General features: G+C 34.3%; 1 protein-coding gene and 1 long non-coding RNA gene across 8 annotated transcripts in view; one reads left to right on the plus strand and one right to left on the minus strand.

The window, feature by feature from the left end:
• Positions 1-23,439, plus strand: part of LOC127869107 (uncharacterized) — a 147,196-nt gene that overhangs the window by 36,299 nt on the left and 87,458 nt on the right. For 3 of the 7 annotated variants that reach the window (XM_052411438.1, XM_052411435.1, XM_052411436.1), the window contains 4 exons: positions 1,847-1,888; positions 4,330-4,401; positions 5,213-5,304; positions 12,324-15,720. In XM_052411438.1, the coding sequence (XP_052267398.1) occupies positions 1,847-1,888; positions 4,330-4,401; positions 5,213-5,304; positions 12,324-12,351 (234 nt within the window). In that variant the 3' untranslated portion in view covers positions 12,352-15,720. Of the gene's footprint in view, positions 1-1,846; positions 1,889-4,329; positions 4,402-5,212; positions 7,992-12,323; positions 15,721-23,439 lie in introns of those variants that run through there. The other 4 variants (XR_008044404.1, XR_008044405.1, XM_052411439.1 and 1 more) reach the window with 4 other exon arrangements.
• LOC127869114 (uncharacterized) lies at positions 19,692-21,704 on the minus strand. The gene is made up of 3 exons (XR_008044406.1): positions 21,541-21,704; positions 20,860-21,008; positions 19,692-20,549 (listed from the first exon to the last, which is right to left on the minus strand). It is a non-coding gene; the product is annotated as an uncharacterized LOC127869114 (long non-coding RNA).

A 23,439-nucleotide genomic window follows, 5' to 3' on the forward strand; every position in this document is an offset into this window, starting at 1 on the left:
ATATCCGAGCTTCACCAAACTGGGTCAGAAGTTGTATATAGATGATGTCAAGGCCAAGTTCGAACATGGGTCATGGCAGGTAAAAAACTAGGTCACGGGTCACTTAGTGCGTTTTAAACATTGTGTATGGTGTCCGCTCTATAATTAAAGTACTTTTCATCCGATCTTCACCAAACTTGGTCAGAAGTTGTATCTTGATGATGTCTAGGCCAAGTTCGAACATGGGTCATGGCATGTCAAAAACTAGGTTACGGGGTCACTTAGTGCGTTTTAAACATTGAGCATGGTGTCCGCTCTCTAATTCAAGTAGTTTTCATCCGATCTTCACCAAACTTGGTCAGAAGTTGTATCTAGATGATGTCTAGGCCAAGTTCGAACATGGGTCATGGCATGTCAAAAACTAGGTTACGGGGTCACTTAGTGCGTTTTAAACATTGAGCATGGTGTCCGCTCTCTAATTCAAGTAGTTTTCATCCGGTCTTCACCAAACTTGGTCAGAAGTTGTATCTAGATGATGTCTAGATCAAGTTTGAATATGGGTTATGCCGGATCAAAAACTAGGTCATTGGACCATTTAGTGCGTTTTAAACATTCAGCATGTTTTCTGCTCTCTAATTCAAGTAGTTTTCATCCAATATCTTTACCAATCTTGGTCAGAAGTTTTATGATCTCTACGCCAAGTTTGGATATGGGCCATGCTGAGCCAGAAACTAGGTCACGGGGTCACTTAGTGTGTTATTTAACATTCAGCATGGTGTCCGCTCTCTAATTCAAGTAGTTTTCATCCGATCTTCACCATACTTGGTCAGAAGTTGTTTCTTGATGATGTGTAGGTCAAGTTTGAACATGGGCCATGCCGGGTCAAAAACTAGGTCATTGGGTCACTTAGTGCGTTTTAAACATTGAGCATGTTGTCGGCTGTTTTTTGTGAAGACAACATGCAAAATATTCTGTGTCAATGCGGCATGTGGGGGTATTCGTCACGTCTGTGACAAAGCTCTAGTTGATTTAGTCGTTATGTTTTGCGTCTTATTTAGGAGAGGTGAAATCTATCCGCATCAATGCAATAAACGCGTGTTTCTATATACTACGCTATAAGACGATATACAAATTATTACATACCCAAACATCAAGGTGTAATAAATTCTCTTTATTTTTTTTTATTACAAACAACAAATTAAGGAGAATGTAGACAAACAAACTTAACTGTATAACTATATATAACGTACAATAATCATGTAACTTGCTAAATAGTTTGGACAACATTTAGTCGAGGTTTTAATTGTCAAAATATAAACATGATTCCCATTAAAACGAAATGCTAAACAGCTTAACAACAACAGTTTGTTTTTGGGAGCGGAGAGCCGTTAATGTTATTATAAAATTTCATACATACTATCGCAAAATTACTCAATTTATGATGAGTGCTACTTATGTTTGCACTTTTGTTATCAGGTTATTCTTTGACACAACCAAGTTTTAAATTGGCGTAGCTGTTCATTTGTTGCAGGATATGACAACAACAGTATTGACTTTAGATAATGTATCATGGTTTACACCTCATCTTGAAAAATGATGCTGTTTTGTTGATTGTTATTTAAATAGTAAATTGGTTAAAGTTTTACTTCTTTGAATGAACAGATTGAAAATAACAACATTATGAATTTCTTAGCATTGGATTACACGTGTTTGTCCATATGTTATTAAAATATACTTTGTCCCTTAGCATGCATCTTTTTTGTTAAACATGATTTAGGTATAACATAAGTATATTAATGTCGAGTTGTTAGTTTCTGTGTTTTACAGTATAGTATTAAAGTTCTGTTTTGCTTTATTTCGTTTTTAGACAGATATCCATTCGGACGCTGACATTACAACATTACATGAGGTATGTTTTTGTATTACATATAGATACAGGAATAATTTCTAGTACAAATAAAATACATTTGCTTAACTGAGTGCTTGTTATACCACAAACTGGGAAAGACAATGGTAGCCGAAAGGAAAAAAAATCTATTTATATTATTTTTTATTCCTTTTCATCAGACGTTCATTGGCTTATCAACAATCTTAAAAACGGTGTTTGTTATTTTGAAAGAAATGTGTTATTGCATATAAGCAATTTAAAACAGATGTATTGATAAAACTATGTATGCATGGACAATAATATCGATCCTCACATCACACTTGTCCATTTTGACAGATATATGCACACAATTTGTTAAATTTGTTAAATGCTAATTTTCATATCCTAATAGAATATAACTGTCAAATATTAAATATTCAAATATTTAATATGAAATTTGCAAAAGTCATACTAGTTTTTTTAAGAGTTGCATAGAAACGTTGGTTGTTACCTCTCATTAAGCTAACTTACATAAAAACAAGAGATGGGTTTGTCAGAAACACAATGCCCCCTATTGACCTTGAAGGATGACCTTGACCTGGAACTGCCACTACTCAAAATGTGCAGCTTCATGAGAACGCCGCTTTGATATATTTTTTTTACCTTTGACCTTGAAGGATGACCTTGACCTTGAACTTTCACCACTCAAAATGTGCAGCTTCATGAGAATGCCGCTTTGATTTTTTTTTTTTACCTTTAACCTTGAAGGATGACCTTGACCTTGAACTTCCTCCACTCAAAATGTGCAGCTTCTTGAGAATGCCGCTTTGAAATTTTTTTTACCTTTGACCTTGAAGGATGACCTTGACCTAGAACTTCCACCACTCAAAATGTGCAGCTTCATGAGATACACATGCATGCCAAATATCAAGTTGCTATCTTCAATATTGAAAAAGTTATGGCCAATGTTAAAGTTTTCGGACGGACAGACGCCATATATTTGACATTTGACCTTGAAGGATGACCTTGACCTTCACCTTTCACCACTCAAAATGTTCAGCTCCATGAGATACACATGCATGACAAATATCAAGTTGTTATCTTCAATATTGAAAAAGTTATGGCCAATGTTAAAGTTTTTGGACGGACAGACACCATATATTTGATATTTGACCTTGAAGGATGACCTTGACCTTCACCTTTCACCACTCAAAATGTTCAGCTCCATGAGGTACACACGCATGCCAAATATCAAGTTTCTATCTTCAATAATGAAAAAGTTATGGCCAACGTGAAAGTTTTTTTTCCGGACGGACTGACATACACACATACACACAAACACACATACTGACATGCTGACTGACGGACAGTTCAACTGCTATATGCCACCCTACCGGGGGCATAAAAATTAAAAAAAAGCCTATTGAGATGTTCACTAGTCCACTTCCTGAGTAAAATCAGTTAATGGTGTCTTAAGGGCTGTATAAAGAACGCAAGTACAGCAGGGATTGAATCAGTGCCCAATCAGTTCCGAGACGGACGCCATATCCACAGTGCCACAGCCACCTCATGTTTTTTAATTTTTGAGTGAGAAAAGTTTTTTAGCTCACCTGAGCACAACGCGCTCATGGTGAGAATTTGTGATGGCCTTTTTTCCCTTGTCCGTTGTGTTCAAATTATGAAATTTGGTCAGAAGATTGGTCTCAATGATATCTTGGATGTGTTCGAATATGGTTATGTTTGCTTGAAAAACATGGCAGCCAAAGGGCGGGGCATTTTTCCTTATATGGCTATCTGGCTAGAGTAAAATCTTGTTAACACTCTTGAGGCCACATTTATTTTCTGATCTTCATGAAACTTGGTCAGAAGATTTTTCCCAATAACATCTTGGATGAGTTCAAAAATGGTTTTGGTTGCTTAAAAAACATGGCCACCAGGGGCGGGGCATTTTTCCTTATATGGATATATGGCTATAGCAAAACCTTGTTAACACTCTAGAGGCCACATTTATTGTTCAATCTTTATGAAATTTAGTCCTACGATTGGTCTCCGTTCCATCTTGGATGAGTTTGAAAATAATAATGTTTGCTTGAAAAACATGGCTTCCAAGGGTCGGGGCATTTTTCCTTATATGGCTATAATAAAATCATGTTAACACTCTAGAGGCCATATGTACTGTCTGATCTTCATGAAACTTGGTCAGAAGATTCATCCCAATAATATCTTGGACGAGTTAAAAAATGATGCCGGTTGGTTGAAAAACATGGCTGCCAGGGGGCGGGGCATTTTTCCTTATATGGCTATAGTAAAGCCTTGGTAACACTTTAGAGGCCACATTTAATTTTCGATCTTCATGAAACTTGGTCAGAAGATTTGTCCCAATAATATCTTGTTATCTCATTTGAGCGACTTTGGGCGTTTCAGGTTCTCTTGTCTTATGTAATGTTTTAATATATATTTGAAACTCTTGGTATATATTTTAGGATGCGTTTGATATGAATAATCTGAGTTATCATCGAGATGCTAATCAGGCGGAAACATTGATTGTGGTATCGGTAAGAGAAGTTTTGATATTTGAAATTTAATGATATAATTGTTTATTAAGACGTATTGACTTTGCACGAACGTACACTTTCATTTATAATAATGAATTGAAGTAACCTTGAGTAAGGCATTTGTATGTTGTGTCCATAAACATTTTCAATAAATTTATACTTTTATTAAATGTATTGTTGTCACAGATGAATAGGGAGATGTTTAAAGTAAGATGGTCTGACAAAGTTCGAATCCAATCAGAACAACATAAAAATTGCATAGAATATGTATGATTCTTTCAACACTTATAATATAAACATTCGAAAAACATAATGTGCATGTTAGATTAAAAAACGCATCAACAGTTTTTGTAACAGGAAGACAGTTTGGTTAAAATAGCATGATTTGTCATATTTGCTCACAACATTGTATTGGAATAGAGCATGTTATACCCATTTTACCAAAAGGTAATTTTAACACAACACAACACGTTAACATGTTTCGATTTAATAACAATATGTGCACGAAAATGTGTATCTAAGGTTACAGACCATTTAATATCCCAGCTTTTACATAAACTGAATGATGTCTTTGACACAAATTCCCAGTTAGAATGACATACTATACTCATGAGCAAATAGGCTTGAAGGAACTTGTTCAACACAGAACGTTGCATTATATTGCATACGTCAGTATATATACTTACGGAAATCGATTACATGTTGCCTCTATGCAATTATGATCGCTTATATATCAATTATTATAAACAAATAGGTGTTAAACTAACTATCTCAGTAAAATTTGTCTCATGGTCAAATTTATATGTTTCAGGGCGAGTCCATTGTTACGCCTCCCATAGTTCCCATAGTTCCCAGAGCTACGAGTGCAACAGTTCAAATCGAACACAACTTGTTTAATGAAGGGTAGGTAAATCTTTGCTCAACCAGCCATCTTTCAACGTCGAACCTCTGGCCAATCATGAAGATGTTTTTACCAGACCAACATTTCTTAAAACAATATATGGTTACCATCCAAACTATAAAAATGACATTTACATAATTTCTGATGTCAACATCGGCCCCGCTCTCCACAATAGTGCTCACAGTGTTACCATATCAATCAATATTTTGGTTTTATTATTCACATAATAAAATACTATTAAATCTTGAAATTAATATAAATTCAAACGCTCATAGCGTATACAAACTTTTGGCCAGAAATTTTTTAGACATAAGACTACATGAAGGTTAGAATGAACTTCCATTTCACAAGGTGTTCATACTGTCGTTTTGTTTAATTCACCGTAACGATACACGCTATTTTTGAGATATTGGTTTAGTTAAGTTAAACATTTAACAGAGAGTTGACATGACATGAGTAATTACTCGGAATAGACAGATGTTTGATAATAAAATGATCAGTTTTCTTTATTGAATATTTATCTTTAGAATGGCTTTTTTATGCTCCCCCAAAATTTATTTTGGGGGGAGCATATAGTGGCCGCTTCGTCTGTCCGTCCGTGCAAAATTTGTGTACGGGCTATTTCTCAGCAACTAATGACTGGAATTCAATGAAACTTTATGGGAAGCTTCACTACCATGGGAGGAGATGTGCATATTATCAGCGGGTTCTGGTCCGATGATTTTTCACAGTGTTATGACCCTTTGAAATGTTTGAAATTTTCCATTAACTGTACATATAGTGCAATTCTTGTCCGGGCTATTTCTCAGCAACTTATGACCGGAAGAGTTATGGCCCTTTGAAATTTTCTATAAAAATTTTTTGTCTCCCCAACTACTGTGCCCTCAAGACGTTTCCTTTTATCTGAATATATAGTGCAATATTGTGACAAAAAACACTTTGGGGAGCATCACCCGTCTCCGACGGTTTCTTGTTTTTCACTGTTAGGAGATGTTTGCCAGGTATAATAAGTATCATTCATTCTGATTCATAAAATACATGCTCAACTCGTTCATATAGACTATTTCTATGAGCTACAATCAATTGTATGTATTTATCTGTTTCATTTTGGTAAATTAAATACAATCAACTTGTTGTTATAGCCTGTTTCTGCTAGTTAAAATCAATTGTACGTATTTATCTGTCTCAACAAATTGCTCCTTTTGTTTTACACGGCTCATTTGTTTTGTTTTGTTTGTTTGAAATTGATTAAAGGTGTGCTACTTTTTAGTCTGCTGTTAAAACAATGGTAGAGAATGTTAATTTTTATATGCTCCCCATATGTATATATATAGGGAGCATATAGTTGCCAGTTTGGGGTTCCTTACTTACTTCCGTCACACTTTTGTTACGTTTCTCATAGCGCCTTCAATATTTTACCGATCTCTTACATATTTGGCATGTAGGAATCTTGCATGGACCTCTACCTTTTGATGATGTTTGAGGTCACTGGGATCAAGGTCAAGGTCTCTGAGGCTAATAATAGATTTTTCCGTCACAATTTTGTTACAGTTTCTCATAGCACCTTCAATATTTTTCAGATCTCTTACATATTTAGCATGTAGGTACCCTTTATGGATCTCTACCTTTTGATGAGGTTTGAGGTCACTGGGGTCAAGGTCAAGGTCACCGAGGCTAATAATAGATTTTTCTGTCACAATTTTGTTACAGTTTCTCATAGGGCTTTCCATATTTTACTGTTCTCTTACATATTTGGCATGTAGGTATCTGCATGGACCTCTACTTTTTGATGAGGTTTGAGGTCACTGGGGTCAAGGTCACCGAGGCTAAAAATAGATTTTCCGTCACAATTTTGTTACAGTTTCTCATAGCGCCTTCAATATTTTACAGATCTCTTACATATATTTGGTATGTAGGTACCTTGCATGGACCTCTACCTTTTGATGAGGTCACTGGGGTCAAGGTCAAGGTCAGCGAGGCTAAAAATAGATTTTCTCAAGGTCACTCTTTAGACACAGTTTCTCATAGCACCTTCAATATTTGATCGATCTCTTATATATTTGGGATGTAGGTACCTTGCATGGATCTCTACCTTTTTGATGAGGTTTGAGGTCACTGGGGTCAAGGTAACTGAGGCTAGTAATAGATTTTTTCAAGGTCACACTTTTTTTCCACACAATTAAACCATATATCGACAAAGCATAATTGGGGAGCATCCATCAGTTTTACTGATATCCTTGTTTGTGTTTGATCTCAAATAGTGTTATAAGTTATGAAAAGGTTCCACGTATTTGTCTATGTTTTTTTCTCAGTAATGTAAAACATGAAAACAGAAAGAAATTATCCATTAATGGCATGCAGCGTTTTTTGCAGAACTTTCGTCTTTTTTTAAATACATTGTGTATGTTATGTGAGTAAATCCCCATTGTTATAAGCTAAAGTACTTTTCATTCTTGTATGAACATACGATTTACTTCGGACAGTTCCACGTGGTTCACGTGAATAACTGTACTCAGAATAGTAACAGCAAAGTTGTCATTTTTAAAAGTGGTTAACTGAACCTTATTCTAACATCTAAATGTATAAGGTGCCAAAACATTTGAACCTTTAAAATATGTAATTCTTTTAAAGAAAACATTTAGCATATATATACATGTAGTTAAAAAACAATAAAATAAATGAAAACAAATTATACTTTTAAACAATATCTTGTAAATTTGTTTTAATTGTTTATCTGTATACTCATATCAGTGTATGCTTTGTTCAAGACCTCCAATGGAACACCTCCTGGCCTGTCTCAGTTAAAATTCTTTTACGATTGTTATGTCTTCCTCTTTGTTTCATTTGCCTGAAATATTGGCATTATCTAGTTGCTAGATATATTCCCCATATTTAAAATGCTTTGCTTCTTGGAAATGTATCTTTAAGGTTCATGTAGAGGCTTCATTTTGAAAAATGTGGGACCCCTAGCAATGAAATCAAATTTGACTTAAGGACGAGTGCTACATTGAAAATCTATACATATATGCTTTAAAGGATGTTTTTCCTTCAAACTGCTACCATTTTGTACATCAACGTATCATAACATCCACAAAATCAATCAAAATACAAAACGATTTTAACAATAAAATATACATTATTTTCAAAAATCTGAATCATGTTTATTCCACGTGTTTCGGCGGAAAATTATATAACCAGTGATTAATATCGACATTGACGAGGGCAAGTTACGCTTAAATAGTAAAAAAAGTTTACATATCTAGAAATATCAAAACTCGAACGCATGTCATTTCATCACCATGGGGGCAGCCATTTTAAACCAGGTTTTCCAAAGGAAAAAACTTGTTATTAGATTGGCAAATGCGGACGGGCTGGCTGGCGGGCTGGCGGGCGGGCGGAACAAGCTTGTACGGGCCATAACTATGTCGTTCATTGTCAGATTTTAAAATCATTTGGCACATTTGCTTACCATCATTGGACGGTGTGTCGCGCAAAATAATTACGTCGATATCTCCAAGGTCAAGGTCACACTTTGAGTTCAAAGGTCAAAAATGGCCATAAATGAGCTTGTCCTGGCCATAACTATGTCATTCATTGTGAGATTTTAAAATCATTTGGCACATGTGTTCACCATCATGGGACAGTGTGTGGTACGAAAGAATTACGTCAATATCTCCAATGTCAAGGTCGCCACGACTTAAAATAGATTTAAAAAAAAAAAAATTACAAAGGGGTTAATTTTGTTTGTTCACTTCAAAAGTTCAGTTTGAGTTTTCTCCCTTTATCAGATTTTTTTTTCACAATGAAAACCTGGTTTTGTGACAATTTTGTCCCTTGTTAAATTAATAAAATAGAAAGAAACATGCTAAAAACTCACTCATCGCCTAATTGACATTCCAAACGGTTGACGATGACAAATGCATTGGATTGTAATCTTTCCGTTGATGTTTGCAAACTGCACGATCAGACCTCATAAACACTCAAAAGAATACTAGTAACTTTGTCAGAAGCATTTCACCAATGTTTACAATCGTCGTCGAATCACTGTACTTATATTATTGCGCATAAAATAGTACGCTTACAGACTGACAGAAAGATCGATACGTAACTCCGTACAATTCATCACGGTATACTGTTCTATTGATACTATATAATAATACATCGCTTTAACAATCTAAAAGTAGAAATAATTCTTTTAAACGGAGTTTTTAATAACGAAAGTGAAAACAACGGAAGTTGGATGGATATTCTGTGAGATGCACTTCGGCTCCAGAAAAACAATACAAATAAACTAAAAAAGACGTGTGGGGGACAATTTTCAGCTGGAAAATATTTGAAATAGGGTAAGTGATGATATCTCTACGTGGTCATTTCTGTTATTTAGTGCTATCTCTTGCTGATTAATGTTAATAGTTGTTTTACTAGTTGCCACCCAACTGTCAAATTAAGAATGTGTTTTCTCAGGTATGTGTATACACATACCCGGTTTTCTCACCACTGCACGTGGTTTCGACTGATTTGTTTTGCATGTTTTTCTACGGAGCACAGCGATGGCCACGCTTTTAAAATGGGTAGAAGGAATCGAAATATAAAATCAATCGGTTTGCCAATTTCTTTATATTCCTTTACAATTTTATATGTCGTCTGCAATGAGTGCAATCTATTTCAATTTGAGATGGTTTAAAATTTGCAATTTGGTTGAGAGGTAAATAACAAAATTGTTAAGCCTTTGAAATAAAAGTGTGACTCTTATTATCCACCATACCTGGATTTTTAAAAAGTAGTTACGTTTTAGTTATTTTTAGAACTTTGTTTAGGAAATTTATCCAAAAAAGGCAGTTGAATAAAAACTCATTTGCTGTTTTATGACAATGAAATGTTGCTAACTTGACCTTGTATATGTATATAGCTTTGTATTTATTCAACTTTAGGTAGTGCATATCCGTCCTAACTTTAGATTGAGATTTTGTAAATTAGTGTAAAAATGTATTGGTTTTAAACCAAAATATGAATAAAGCACACAAATATTAAATGTCAAAAATGTGTGTATGTTATTCTATCCGTCTTAAGCTTTAAAATGATATATAGTTTGACCATATTGTACCACATTGAACGATGATAAACCAAAGCGAAGTTTTAATGAATTTCATCCCCCCCCATGAACCTTAATATAAAAAACAGACTTGAGAGGTATATGTGACTTATAATCAGTGCCCTTTATCCAGGTCTTAAATACATGCCTGCCTGGATAATATAGCTTGTTTCAACTAGTAAAAAGTAAATCATTCCTTTTTTTCGTATGTCTTAATGAAGTGTTGTGCCTGTATATATGTTTGGTCGTAAATAAAGCCAGGGATCCCTGCTTTTTGTATGAACAAAATTCCCTGATTTTTCCCTGATGGAAAATAAATTTCCAGGATCATAATTTCGACCTATTTCTTGTTTTAGACACCCTCAATTAATAGCAGTTGCAGACAATAGCATGTAAATATTTATGAAATTTCATAGCAATGGCTTCCCATCTCCCCTCCCAGCCATCTTTCCTCGCCTTTTCATTTATTTTCATTTAATGTTTGTTTTGCAAGTTGCAACAATACTTGGAACATATTGTTAAGTAATTCAACATAGCCATGCAGATGAATCAATTTGCTGTTTTAATTGTATGGACTTTTAGACACAAGTCGGTCAAGTCTGACCAAACAAAATTCCCTGATTTTTCCCTTATTTCAGGAACTTTTTATGTCCCCCACTATAGTAGTGGGGGACATATTGTTTTTGCCCTGTCTGTCTGTTGGTCTGTTTGCGCCAACTTTAACATTTTACAATAACTTTTGCTTTATTGAAGATAGCAACTTCATATTTGGCATGCATATGTATCTCATGAAGCTGCACATTTTGAGTGGTGAAAGGTCAAGGTCAAGGTCATCCTTCAAGGTCAGAGGTCAAATATATGTGGCCAAAATCGCTCTTTTTATGAAAACTTTTGCGATATTGAAGATAGCAACTTGATATTTGGCATGCATGTGTATCTCATGGAGCTGCACATTTTGAGTGGTGAAAGGTCAAGGTCATCCTTCAAGGTCAGAGGTCAAATATATGTGGCCCAAATCGCTTATTTTATTAATACTTTTGCAATATTGAAGATAGCAACTTGATATTTGACATGCATGTGCATCTCATGGAGCTGCACATTTTGAGTGGTGAAAGGTCAAGGTCATCCTTCAAGGTCAGAGGTCAAATATATGTGGCCCAAATCGCTTATTTTATGAATTCTTTTGCAATATTGAAGATAGCAACTTGATATTTGGCATGCATGTGTATCGCATGGAGCTGCACATTTTGAGTGATGCAAGGTCAAGGTCATCCTTCACAAGGTCAAGGTCATCCTTCAAGGTCAAACATCATATAGGGGGACATTGTGTTTCACAAGCGCATCTTGTCCCAAATAAAATTGCTGACTAAAAATGATTCCGTCATCCAAATAAAAAAAAACAATACACATAAAAAGTAACAGATTTTCTGATAAACAAGTTTTTAAAGACTACTTAAAAACAGACAATCTATCAATCTGTGTTATACTTGAGGGTAAATTGTTCCATAATGAGCATCCCGTGTAAAAAAAGGACTTTGACCCGAAACCTTTGACCTTGGGGACAGCAAATGCACCTTTTTGAGCTGACCTGGTCCTGTATGAATGAATAGAGGCCTGCGGAATAAAATGTTCTCCCATATAGTCAGGGGCCAATCCATTTTTAATCTTAAACACATGGCCAAGAACAATCTGGTCTACACGTTTATTGACTGGTAGCCAGTTGAGCAATTGAAAGTGTTCTGGCCCAATGTGTGCCCTTGCATCGAGACCTAGGACAAACCGCAATAACTTATTCTGGGTGGTTTGGAGCTTATTTTGTAACACTTTGGTGAGACTAAAAAAATGGTACCATATAGAGCAAGCATAAACAAAAGACATGACAAGAAGTTTCTTGGTTTGCTGAGTGAGATATTCTTTTTTTCTATATAGATATTTTAACCTGGAGTTGGCCTTCTGAATGACGGAACGAACCATGGTTTCAAAGGACAAAGTTTGATCCAATGTAGCCCCTAGGTATTTGACTGAAGATGTAGATTCAATAATGGTAATATTACTAGAAATATCGAGAGAAGTGCTTGACCTGATTCTATGCCAAGAACCAAAAAGAAAAGACTCCTTACCTAAATGCAGAGACAACTTATTGTCAACCAACCACTGACTAATCAGATGTAAATCCTCTTTCAATAACCTTTCAATATCAGTTATACACTTACCAGACACAAGAATACCCGAGTCATCTGCATATAGGCTGAGCTTACTTTTAACCACAGCAGACATATCATTAACATAGATAAGGAAGAGCAGGGGACCTAGAATTGACCCTTGTGGAACTCCACATGATATTGGGGCTGTACCGGAATGAGTGCCTGACACATCAACAACTTGCTGTCTATCTGAAAGGTATGATTTGAACCACCTTAAGATATCACCAAGACCTGCTGCACTTAATTTCATGAGAAGTATAGAGTGATTAACATTGTCGAAGGCCTTTTGGAGGTTTAGAAGAATCATCCCTACGAGATTACCTTTATCCATTTCCAACCTGATATAATCAGTCAGATGAATGAGGCAGGTGTCCGTTGAAAAACCACTTCTGAAACCAGACTGAAATTTATACAACAAATAGTTAACCTTGAAGTATGACTCAACCTGGTCATATACAACCTTTTCATATATTTTAGATATAATACTCAAAATAGAGACTGGACGGTAATTACCAACAGAGGCTTTATCACTTTTCTTAAAAATAGGAACAACCCTAGCAGACTTGAGATCATCTGGAACAACACCCTGTGTAAGAGATAGATTAATAACATGAGTAAGAGGTTGAGAAATAATCGAAGCCCCATCTTTCACAAAACGTGAGGGCATACCGTCTAAACCTGTTGCTTTATTAGAACTAACCTGGTTTAAATATTTGAACACTTGGTTCTCAGAAACTAAAGAAACAGAAAAACTGTTAACAGTTTTTACACCAAAGCTAGCATAAAAATTAATGACACATGATTTTCCAAACTTAAGAACACTAGTTGGTAATTTATCAACAAGCTTTGAGGCAACTGTAATGTAAATATGGTTAAAAGAATCTGCAATAATTTCCTTATCAAAACATATATTTCCATCAATGTTAAGACAAATATTAGAAGAGGAAGATAATCCTTTCTTAGATGGTAAACCAAAATTCTTAATAATAGACCAGAGTGACTTTGAGTCATTTTTGTTAGCTTCAAGAGACTATGTAAAGAAGTTTCTTTCGCTGTATCAATTAAGCATTTTCACTTATTGCTTAATAATTTGTAAAACTAGTCTTTTTATAGTTAATGCTTCATTCTTAAGTAAGCACGTTAACTAAAACTTAGAATAATTCTATTCCAGTGAACCCATTATTATTATTATTATTATTATTATTATGAAACATAGAATTCTTACATAAATTTTGAAAACCAGAGTTAAAGATTATTAAGTCTTATATTTAGGGCAATTTTATCTTGCACAAGCACATGAGCTTGTGTCTTGTTCATATATTGTGTTTTATATTTGATCTGTTTGTATGCTTTTTAGCTCACCTGAGCACAATGTGCTCATGTTGAGCTTTTGTGATCGCCTTTTGTCCGACGTCCGTCGTGCGGCGTCAACATTAGCCTTGTTAACACTCTAGAGGCCACATTTATTGTCCAATCTTCATGAAATTTGGTCAGAAGAATGGTCTCAATGATATCTTGGATGAGTTCGAAAAATGTTACGTTTGCTTGAAAAACATGGCTGCCAAGGGGCGGGGCATTTTTCCTTATATGGCTATAGTAAAACCTTGTTAACACTCTAGAGGCCACATTTATTGTCCAATCTTCATGAAACTTGGTAAGAAGATTCATCCAAATAATATGTTGGACGAGTTTGAGAATGATGCCAGTTAGTTGAAAAACATGGCTGCCAGGGGGCGGGGCATTTTTCCTTAAATGGCTATAGTAAAACCTTGTTAACACTCTAAGAGGCCACATTTATTGTCCGATCTTCATGAAACTTGTTCAGAAGATTTGTCCCAATGATATCTTGGATGAGTTTGAAAATGATTCCTGTTGGTTGAAAAACATGGCCGCCAAAAGGGGCGGGGCATTTTATCTTATATAGATATTATAGTAAAACCTTGTTAACACTCTAGAGGCCACATTTATTGTCCGATCATCATGAAACCTGGTCAGAAGATTTATCCCAATGATATCTTGGACATGAATGAAAATGGCATTTTTCCTTATATAGCTATATATGGCTTTTGTAAAACCTTGCTAACACTCTAGAGGCCTCATTTATTGTTCGATCTTCATGAAACTTTGTCAGAAGATTCATCCTAATTATATATTGGACGAGTGTGAACATGGTTTGGGTTGGTTGAAAAAACATGGCCACCAGGGGGCGGGGCATTTTTCCTTTTATGGCTATAATAAAACATTATTTACACTCTATTTAATTATTCTCAAAGTTTAATGTAGTAATATTTATTTCGCAGAAAATTACTTAAGGGAGAAAAAACTGTTCATAGCTTGAATTGTTTATTTCATCTTTTCAATATAAATGCTCAATATGCTAGTTCGTATTTATGTTTGCATTGTATTTGGCAATCAGTTTTCTCATGTAATGTGTTCATGTTGAATGACTGTTATTAATAAGTTTAACAATAACATTACATAAGGAAATAAAATTGATACTGATAAAATTTTCCCGGTAAAATTGCGCAGGAGCTGGTGATTATGTTTTTAAAAGTTTCAATTTTATCATGTACTTATCTGAACTGAGATTATGCAAACAGAGTTTGAATGAATAACACACGCTCGATGATATTCCAAATTCTATGATTGGCAAGACAAATTAATATTTCAAATTTTGAGTCTTAAAAATAGAATGTTCTTTTTAATGAAGATCTCCTCAATACCAAAGTATAATTTAAATAAAATAGCTTTGAATATTTAATTAAATATTGTACAATCCATATAAGCAACTGGTCATATGCGTGATGTCTTTAAATATGCATTGAATACAAACCTGAACATGATATGTATTGGGATGATCGAAGAGTTTTAAAGATATAAAATAATGAACTATGTTTAAACAATGTCTTTTGTATTACTGCACATTTCTTTTAATAGTATTTGCAATGCATGTGTAATCACAAATTTATGTATATTTTCAAATCATGACATACATTCTACCGATAATGCTTGATTTTTTATATGTGAGAAACAATTAAGTCTTCTTTTTAAGATTCTAATGCAATCTTTTATTTCACTTTATTTGTGTTTATTTTGTATTACTGAATAAACATGACATTGACCATATGAATAATTTTTTCTTACCGAATGATATTTATAATCCTTAAATGATTAGACAATTTCATACAACACATGTCATATTGGAATATTTTCAAAGACATTACAAGGGATGACACAATTTAATAGTTAATAATTAGTCGAAGTTTAAGGTAAAACAATAGTGATTGATATAGTATTAACTACATACAATAATGAAAACTTATGCTTAAGTATAAATTTCATGTACATATACGATGAACGTTGTTTATGGGTAAGAATGCAGAATAACACGATGCGTATGAAATGTAATGCATATAGCACGTTTTGGTTGAACATTGAACAAAAAGTCACTAAGCACCATAAAACATCACCTACACATGGATACGTATGGTACACATATGTATGCGTACCATCAATATATTATTAATGCATGCAGTCAATAACATACATAACAAAATACCTCCTCCTACCGTGGCAAACTTGAAATATGCAGACTTCAGGGTGGCGCCCAATAAAGATAATGTATTGTATTGGCAGCATATACCGTATTGAGGGGCCATACATTCCGTAAGATTCGGATCAAAGCTTACTGTTAGTCGGATCCCATGTTTTGTTAACCAAAAATGACTTTTTTTGGTTTTAGAAATGATTAATTGTATAACACACGATTATGTTAAAAAAAACATAAACATGAAGGAGCCATATGCTTACGTAATATTAATAACTTACGGAATTCCTATATATTTTCCCTAATGAACATCGTGAATGCGGACAATAGAATAAATTATACAGATATATTGGACAATTATATTGAGTTTCATCTGTAAAGCACAGTGGCAAAAAAGGAAACATTTCGTCAACACCTTGCATTTTTATGTAACTAATGTAAAGTAAAACGATCCGCTCGTGGTATAGTTCCGATAAAAACCCAAAGGCGAACAGGATAACACACAGAAAGGTCACCAGTAATACTAAGACAATAGTTAAAACCAGTGGTAGTCCTGAAAACCTGAAAACATAAAAAATAATATACCTTATAGGGGTCCGCAAGTTCACTCATTACCAAGGTAACGATATTGAATAAGAAGGCATGTTACACAATAAACCAAATAAAACTTGTATATAATTAGTACACATTATTATTAATAAGAGCGAGGTATACTCGAAATCAAACACATACACGTGTATAGAATGTCAAAAAAATGCATGTAAGGATTATATGCGCGTTAATTCATCAACACTTTGTGCTTATTCAAATACTTTATTTTAATATTTAAATATAGAAAATGCGAACTGTGCTACCTGGTTTGGTACGAGCAATACTTTGAGGATTTTTTGTATTCGACATCTCTCATCCAGGGATTACTTGGGCTACAATGTATTTCCAGTGTGTAATAAATGCTGAGAACATTCGATTGTCCTCCGCGTTTTTTTTAAAACATATTTTATAATCTTCTGAAAAGTTTTCTTCCATCAAATAGCACATTTGTGAGACAGAGCATTAAGCTTTGTTAAGAAAATAACTGAACTGGAATGTCAACGCGTGTGCTTTTGATGGGCATTGATCGGTCACTGTACTGCGTGCAACCAGTGTTGTCAAGTGGTGTCTTATGGAAAGGCCTTATCTCTAACAAAACACGCTTAAATACGGGCATTTAAATACGTAATAAAAAGGAACTAAGACAATAAGTATGCAGTAGCCAGTTCTATACATATGGATTACTTAAGCCATTCCAAAAGATAACATTTATTCGGATAAAGATAAGCGAAGTTAAATACCTTGGCTAAATTTTATCCAAAACTTATCCAAGACATGCAGCTGTTCGGATATCAATCGCTAACCAAAAAAGATATCCTAAAGTTGTAGATAACCAAACGGTATCCGCTGGATAAGAGTTATCCAGATTTATACAATTGGTTAAGGTGGTAAACAAGTGGTGAAACGAACTAATACACACAAGAAGTTGTGTATTGTCGGCCTAGGTGACATGACATGTTTACTTTTCACGCTACCGTTATTTTTTTTTCCACTCATTTTTTGCGAATAGATATTACAGGAAGAGTTTTATAGTACACGATAGTAATCGTTTCACATGACCTGACAAGACAATGTTTTTGAAAATATCAGGGGAGCTTATTGGTTTACATACTTAGGAATATGGGTAATTCGCAATTATGTCCCTTTGTAAACTTCTATTCAATGACACGTTTAAACTCCTCATCTATTGGATATAATTTGCCTATATTTGGTATGAACGCCGTTTAATTAACATAAGTATCATAAGCATTATAAACATTCATCATTATACCCGTCTCTTTATATATGATCGAAAAAGGCAGTATATCGTGTTAAAATAAAATAATTTAATAGTGTACCAAAAAGGAAAGAAGGCATTTGATATTTTGTGAAAAATATGAGTGCGACTTATTTAGAGCGTTGTCCAGATGAAATATTACAAATACACAGTTCATATTTTATATAACGAAATATAAACAAGAACATAGCTTATAGTAAATCAACGCTATTTTGTGTTTCTTTAAAAATGATCTTGTAAAGTAAGAAACAAGATATTGTGGATTCAATTTCAGACAGGCATAAGTTGCAGCCGATCACCATGTTAAATCTGACTGATATGTCGTATTCTGCGTTTTATGTGATGGATGCTACATAAGCTGTTAAAAAAAGAAGTCACAATCTCCTCTGCTATGATGTTGATTCAAACATGAGATTAAGGAGTGTATATGTGTTTAAGGGGCATATTGACGGCTAATACAGTACTATATTTTCCAAAATATTATCACAAGTATCTTTTAACTGCTACTACTACTACTACTACTACTACTACTACTACTGCTGCTGCTGCTGCTGCTGCTGCTGCTGCTGCTGCTGCTGCTGCTGCTACTACTACTACTACTATTACTACTACTACTTCTACTACTACTACTACTTCTACTACTACTACTACTACTTCTACTACTACTACTACTACTACTACTACTACTACTACTACTACTACTACTACTACTACTACTACTACTACTACTACTAATACAACAACACAAACTATTACTACTACTACTACTACTACTACTACTACTACTACTACTACTACTACTACTACTACTACTACTACTACTACTCATGTAAAATATCGCATATAATATATACTTTTTATAAACCACTGGTAGCAAGATGAATTGCAGATAATTAGTCAGTAACCACATTTTGACTAACTCTTTTGACCTGTTAATTCTTTTCAGCTCTATTTAACAGTGAGAAATGCCTATAATATCACTTTAACAAATTAAGAAATAAGTACCACTTTTCTTTTTTCCTACTGTCATTTATTAAACATTTGAAGATTTGATGCGTAAGATTCAATAACTAGGCGTCGCAACTCTCATTCGCAATGAAGATTTTTGCGAATAAGTAATAGTTTACTGATGAACGAAGCATAAGTGCTTAGAAAACGTGTGCGCTTAATAGAACTGAAAGGAATGCATATATATCAGAAATAATTTGCGATGTAACGTATTGGGGTAGTTAATAGCCATACACTCTGGCAACTTTCATGATCTTATTTCAAATGTATGTAGCTGAAATTGGAGCTATATAGTGCCCTCGTGCTGTGGTTTTAATCGTTTTCGTTTTGTTTAAAGAGTAGTTTAACGCTGATTTATTTTAGGTATCTCTACAGAAAGATAAAAAGAGTATTATGTTAAAATAAAAGACCGACCATCGTGCGTAAAACTATTGATCTGTGGAATCTACAACATTCGTGCGTTGATATCACTTAGTAATATATAAATACTCCGAAAGTCATATTTATACCAACTGGTACACACTATAATAAATGATTTTTGTTCAAATTACTTAAATTTTCTAACTTCGTACGGTTAACGATTTAACAATTTATATCTTTAAACAAGCCCGTCATTCCACGTTAGAAATTTCGAAGCAAGTTTTTTGCAATAAAAAATGAACACATCATCGTTTCCGTTATATATTTATTAAATTACTGACATAAAATAATGCGTACGCATTTTACAAACACAAAATAATAAAGTTAAGCAAAGCGTTACGAAGATCTAAATTGTTTCTGTTCAGTGATTTGATCACTTCATCGATTCCAATTTTAGAGTCCACGCATGCGCACACGTACTGGTCTATTTTAAGACGGCCATTGTGAAATTTCAAGAGATGTCCACACAAAACGAATGCCTCTTCATATAAAGTATGCCCTTTATATAAGGTGACTCACAGGAAATAAATGTACGTTCAACTTGAATAGATTTATCACAAGTACATGGCCTAGTATCACAAACATACTTAAGTCGATATTTTGACTCAACTTTGAATTTTTGCTCATTTTTTTAGATGAGTGTTAACCTTGGTAAGTGATTTACAAATATACATCGGCAGTCATAAACAATACTTTTTCAAATATGCTCGAAAACAATACATTATTTAATGAAATTACACGTTTTTTTTCAAGAAAAGAAGATTTGATAAAAAACTTCCTTAAACTTGTTTAAAGCTGTGTTATTTAGCTTCGTGTGGTTAACAAAAACAACGTTAATTGCATAAAAGTCAATATAAATCATAAAACAAGTCTGAATTAATTAATGTAAATAAATTAATCTGTAATTTATATCTTTATAAATAAAACATTTTTTGTAACTGGATTTAAGATAAGAGCATGCAATGTTTAGATCACAGACAACGCTTTGTGACGGATGGGGCGACGATTCCGGCGATTGTGTGAATGGTTCTTTAACACATCCGAACAACCAGAAGAGACAGGGACACTGTGATAAGTGATGCGAGAGTCATCGATGAAGAGTTAGGAGTCTGAAAAAAATATAAATGATAACTTTGACCACTGAAAAGAGGAGGCAGCAGTAGTAGTTGGGTAAACAGTTAAACTTTCGCAAAGCTAATAATGTAACTAATACAGAGTAACAACTTAGTAAACATGATAGACGTACTCTTAAGTTTTAGTACACAAACTAGCATACCAGGAAAAAGTTGTATTTGCTACTAAAAAACAACGTTTATTTTTTTAAAGCTACCTGTTTAGATAGATTTCACAAGTCAGTTTGAAAGGCAAACTATTGCATATAAATTTTCGTTAATCTTAAAACTGTCAAAATAAACGCACCGTGCTATTATTGCCAGCGGTAGTTCCGGCCGCTCCGGTAGTTGTGGCGGCAGTTCCGCCGGAAGTCGTCGCTGCATTGGTAGTTGTGACCGGCGGATCCGTAGTTGTGGGTTCGGTAGCCACGGTGGTAGTAGACGCGCTACACAACGCTGAAAGATAATTGGGCATTTTATAGGAAGAGTACGGACAACGAAAGAATGAATGGTGGTGAGTGGAGTTCTGACGTAAAATTGAAATAATCATAGAATAATATGAGGCATGAACATTACGTAGAATAATGTCATTGAAAAACGTGTAAACTGGACGCAATTATACAATTATAGAAAATCATCTATGCTATAGGATGGCTAATTACGTAGATGACGGATCAGTTTCGCTGATAGATGGATATGTATTATGTAAGAAAACTACTTAGCTAGAGGTTAGTATATGAAGATTTTAACATAATAAATAGAGAATATAGTGAGCAAATGAACACAATACTGTTGAATCATGTTTTTCTTTATTGCAACATAAAGCGTATGTAAATTAAATGTTCTTTCATTTTTTGAAATCCTATTTATTAAAATCGTATCAATACACGTAATAACTACTCAAATGTTGAAAATAAAGAAATCAAAGCCAATTTATAAATAGTTAAATAAATACAAAATAGTTAAATAGTTATGATAAAAAGTTTACCAATTAATGCGAATATTAGTCCCGCTAGAAGTAAAGTGTTCATGATTAGCGTTTATCCTCGCAGCCCCAATGATGTATATTCAACTGAGTGTTGGAAACGTGGAGTGGCACCCATGTACCACTGCGTCTCCGTCAGTTACCAAGGGTGGAGTCGCAGCCACGTGACTTGTTGATGTTGAGTAAAGAGAAAAGAGGCCCGGCCATTAGGCATCTTTTCAAGCACAAAACCGCTTTTATAATTATATTTCTCTTTATCGTTTTTCGTCGTTGTCATTATCATCATAATCGTCCTCGTCAGATATGTCAACGATATCATCATCATCATCATCATCATCATCATCATCATCATTATCATCATCATCACCAACACCACCACCACCATCATCATCATCATCATCATATTCTTCTTCTTCTTAACCATCATCATCATCATCATCATCATCATCACCACCAACACCATCATCATCATCATAATCATAATCATCATAATAATTATCATCATCATCATCATCATCATCATCATCACCACCACCACCAACACCATCATCATCATATTATTCTTCTTATTCTTCATCATCATCATCATCATAACCACCTACACCTCCACCATCATCATCATCATCATCATCATCATCATCATCATCATCATCATCATCATCATCATCATCATCCTAATATACATCATCATCATCGTATGCAGCAAAAACGCATCCGAAGCTGAAACGGAAAAAGCGACAGAATGAAATAACAGCATCAGCGTCATTTGCATTATCACCATCAGCTGCAATGTCATCACTTGTATCATGATCATCATCATCATCATCATTCCTACTGGCAATATCATCATAATTTTCGGATTCAACGTTGCCATCATCAACACCATCGCCAAAGTTGTCTTCGACATAATAAAAATCATCGGCAGCAGCAACAATAATATTGGCACCAGTAATTATATTATCTTAATCCCTTTTAGCAGAATTATCATCATCGTTATCATCGTCGCCCTCGTTGTCGTCAGTATATTCATCATCGTCTTCTTATTATTGCTGTTCAATTGCAGCAAACTCACCACCCTGACCTTCATCGTCATGACAATTACCATGGAATTCAACGTTGTAAGCGATGACAACTTAATAAATGCGATGCCATCGCTGTCGTCATGGTCACGATAAAAACATTTGCTTAAATGCTAAATGGTGAAATGTAAAAATATCTCAGTCAGATAATTCCCTATATTCCATGAATCAACATTTTGAATGATGGCAAACTTTATCCGTTGCGATGGCATCTTTGAGGTCATGATCGTCATTTGCACATTTAATTGAATGCGTATGGAGGAAATATTAATAACATATTAGACAGAGTATTCCCAAAATGCACAATCAGTGAGCTACTACTTTATACTTTATTCCATTTACCACGCAGTTAAAATGTACTAGTAGTATTGTGTGTAACAAAAAAACGGCTTTAAACGTAGTGTTTCCTTTTACTGACATACAATTAAGAGCTAACACACCGTAAATAAAGAAAAACACCTTTATCTGTCACAACCTTAATTAACTGAAATGCCACCACATTCTAGTAATGTTTTCTTAATTTCGTCATGGTAAGCCTTTCCAAATAATTTTTAAGACGGGCCTCTTGTAAAAAAGGAAGAGCCGCGTTATAAGTCTGTAGTCAATTACTGTGATAAAACTGAGTTATTGACACTTGAAATTCAATGGGAAATTAAATGTTTTCGTCATGGTTATAAATAATAGTTGCCATATTTATCTCAAAGAATTTTGAAGTCTGCTTTTATGTACGCATGACACAGAGTGCGTGTAAACTTCGCTACCTACTTGTTTGTTTTAGATGATAATGGCGTCTTTATAATTTTGTAAACAAAAGTAGCCATTG

This window comes from Dreissena polymorpha, chromosome 2, assembly GCF_020536995.1.
Source record: "Dreissena polymorpha isolate Duluth1 chromosome 2, UMN_Dpol_1.0, whole genome shotgun sequence".
NCBI classification, from domain to species: Eukaryota; Metazoa; Mollusca; class Bivalvia; order Myida; family Dreissenidae; genus Dreissena; species Dreissena polymorpha.